We start from the raw sequence: 2,734 nt of genomic DNA on the forward strand, positions 1-2,734 counted from the left end.
ATCATCTCTCTATCTCTATGTCTATAGAGATGTCAATATCTCAATCTATCTATATCTGTCTCTCTCTCTCTCTCTCTCTCTCTATCTATCTATCTCTATCTATCTACCTATCTCTATCTATCTATCTATCTATCTATCTATCTATCTATCTATCTATATCAAAAGACAGAGACAGAGAGAAAAATATACATGCAATAACAATTAACTAAAAAGAGGCAATGAATTTGAAGGATAGTGAGGAGGAGTGAGTGTATGGGGGATGTTGGAGGAAAGAATCAAAATCTCAAGAAAAATTAAAACTTCTCTAAATGCAAATAGAAAAAGAAATAATGATAAAGTATATTGTTATGAAACATAAGGAATGTGATGTGAAAAAAATCCTAGTTGTCTTACAGACTTGCAAAACCAAAAAAACATTTTAAAATATAATTTGTCTTGTTATAACTCTTATAATGATATCAAATACTGAATGTTAAGTATTCATTTTAAATTGATTCTTTAATACCCTGTAGAAGGCATTTTTAACCTCTTTGTTCCTTAAACTGTATATCAATGGGTTAAGCATGGGGATCACTAAAGTATAAAACACAGAGGCTATTTTATCATTCTCTAAGGAGTGAGTGGATTTAGGTTGCAAGTACATAAAGAATAGAGTACCATAGAACACAACAACTACTGTCAGATGAGACCCACATGTAGAGAAAGCTTTTCTCCTGCCTTCTGCAGAATGCATCCGACATATGGCTAGCAGAATCAGAACATATGATCCAAGGACTACAAGAAGAGAGGAGATCAAATTCAATGCTGAAAATAATATGATCAGCAATTGTATTTCTTCTGCGTCTGAACACAACATAGGTAACAAGAAAACATCATCACAGTAGAAATGGCTGATGATGTTCGAGCCACAGAAAGTTAATGTGAAAATCTTACTGGTGAACAGCAGAGCCTGGAAGGTGCTGTAGAGGTATGGAATGCCCACGAGCACATGGCAAAGTCTCTGAGACATGATCACACTGTAGAGCAGAGGGTTGCAGATGGCCACATAGCGGTCATAGGCCATTGCAGACAAGATAAAAAATTCACTGATAATGAACATAAGGAAGAAAAACAACTGTGTGGCACATTCATAGAAAGATATGTTTTTTTCATCCATAAGAAAATCCACCAGCATCTTCGGACAGATGACAGTGGAATTTCCAAGATCAATAAAAGCCAGGTGTCTGATGAAAAAGTACATAGGGGTGTGCAGGTGAGAGTCCAGCTTGGTCAAAATGATCATGCCCAGGTTTCCCATGACAGTAACTGCATAGATGGTGAAGAAGACCCCAAACAAAGGAAGCTGAGATTCAGCGCTCTGTGTGATTCCCAGCAAGATGAACCCAGGCAGTGATGTTGTATTCATTTGCCCCATGTCATCCAATTTTATCCTCCAAAAGAAGCAAACAATGTTTTCAACTTTTATTAAGTTATATGTGTAGGATGAGCAGATTTTTTTTTTTTTTGGTTTTTCAAGACAGGGTTTCTCTGTGCAGCCCTGGCTGTCCTGGAACTCACACTGTAGACCAGGCTGGCCTCGAACTCAGAAATCTGCCTGCCTCTGCCTCCCAAGTGCTGGGATTAAAGATGTGCACCACCACTGTCCGGTCAGACTTTTTTTTAAAGTTAAATGGTCACAAACAGTGTTTGCACATGATTTTTAAAATTAATGTATAGAGTATTCTACTTTGCAAATGATCTCTTCCAGAAGATGTATAATAATTTTATACAGCAGTGTACATATGTAAAACATGAATATTAATATAGAAATGTCACATTAAACATAGAGATTGGTTTCTAGAATGCATCTTCATATTGTCTGAATTTTGTATAAAATTTTTGCATTTTTGAAAATTAAGACAGAGGTAAAATGAAGCAAAATCACCTCAACTATTATAGTCCCTTAAGTCAAATCATTCCAAGTTATGAGAGACACAATGAAATGAAAGTATATACTTGTGTATCTTTATAAATATTTCCAAATAAATGTGTCTTTCTTATAGCCAAATGTGACCATCTTAACATTCTATGTCATTTCCACTCTATTTTACTCATACTATTATGAAATGCATTGGTGAGTGGGACTGCACTATTATCTGGAATTTAATATGTGGGAATTTAATAGATAACATATGTCACTCTTCAGTAATTTCTCATCTGGTTAAAAAAGCTTCTCAAAGCACTTAGTGTATATGGAATTGTGCTTGATATTTTATGAAGCTAAGTATATTCTCTCTGTGTGTGCATCAATGAGATTTAAGTTTTGATTGCTTATATTGAAGCTGAGATACAAGTATTCATTTTTTTTCAATAGAAGAACTTATTTTTTTTATTTTATGTGAAACAAATACAATATACCATCCTGTTTTGCTTCTTAAAGTAATTATCTTGTTATTATTTTTAATGTGTGAGATCAGAATGAATTATTGATATATCTCTTATTCCTCTTAGCATGAAACTCTCATAAATATAATGGATTCATTATATTTGTTCAAATGATAAAACTTAATGTCTTAAGACAAGTTTACCATTGCAGGGTACACAAGTAAATACACTATTTTTGTCCTGCATCTCAAAGAATAAGAGAGTTCCAGCAATAAGAGGCCAGGTAAGATATGAAAGTACTTGTTCTCTGGTGTCTATCTATATCAAATACTTGAAATCACTTACCTTCAAGAAAGGATTAAATTCTAAT

General features: G+C 33.9%; 1 protein-coding gene across 1 annotated transcript; it reads right to left on the minus strand.

Annotated features, from left to right (window-relative positions):
* Window positions 1-472: 472 nt before the first annotated feature.
* Window positions 473-1,414, minus strand: LOC114631025 (olfactory receptor 8K5-like). Its single transcript, XM_028779332.1, has one exon. The coding sequence runs from the start codon at window positions 1,412-1,414 to the stop codon at window positions 473-475; it is 942 nt and encodes a 313-aa protein (XP_028635165.1).
* Window positions 1,415-2,734: the final 1,320 nt, after the last annotated feature.

The sequence above is a fragment of the Grammomys surdaster genome, unplaced genomic scaffold, assembly GCF_004785775.1.
Source record: "Grammomys surdaster isolate TR1022 unplaced genomic scaffold, NIH_TR_1.0 350, whole genome shotgun sequence".
Classification (NCBI taxonomy): domain Eukaryota; kingdom Metazoa; phylum Chordata; class Mammalia; order Rodentia; family Muridae; genus Grammomys; species Grammomys surdaster.

Coding starts and splice junctions, on each gene's coding strand:
- LOC114631025 (XM_028779332.1), bottom strand. CDS start 1,414: ATGGGGCAAATGAATACAACATCACTGCCTGGGTTCATCTTGCTGGGA.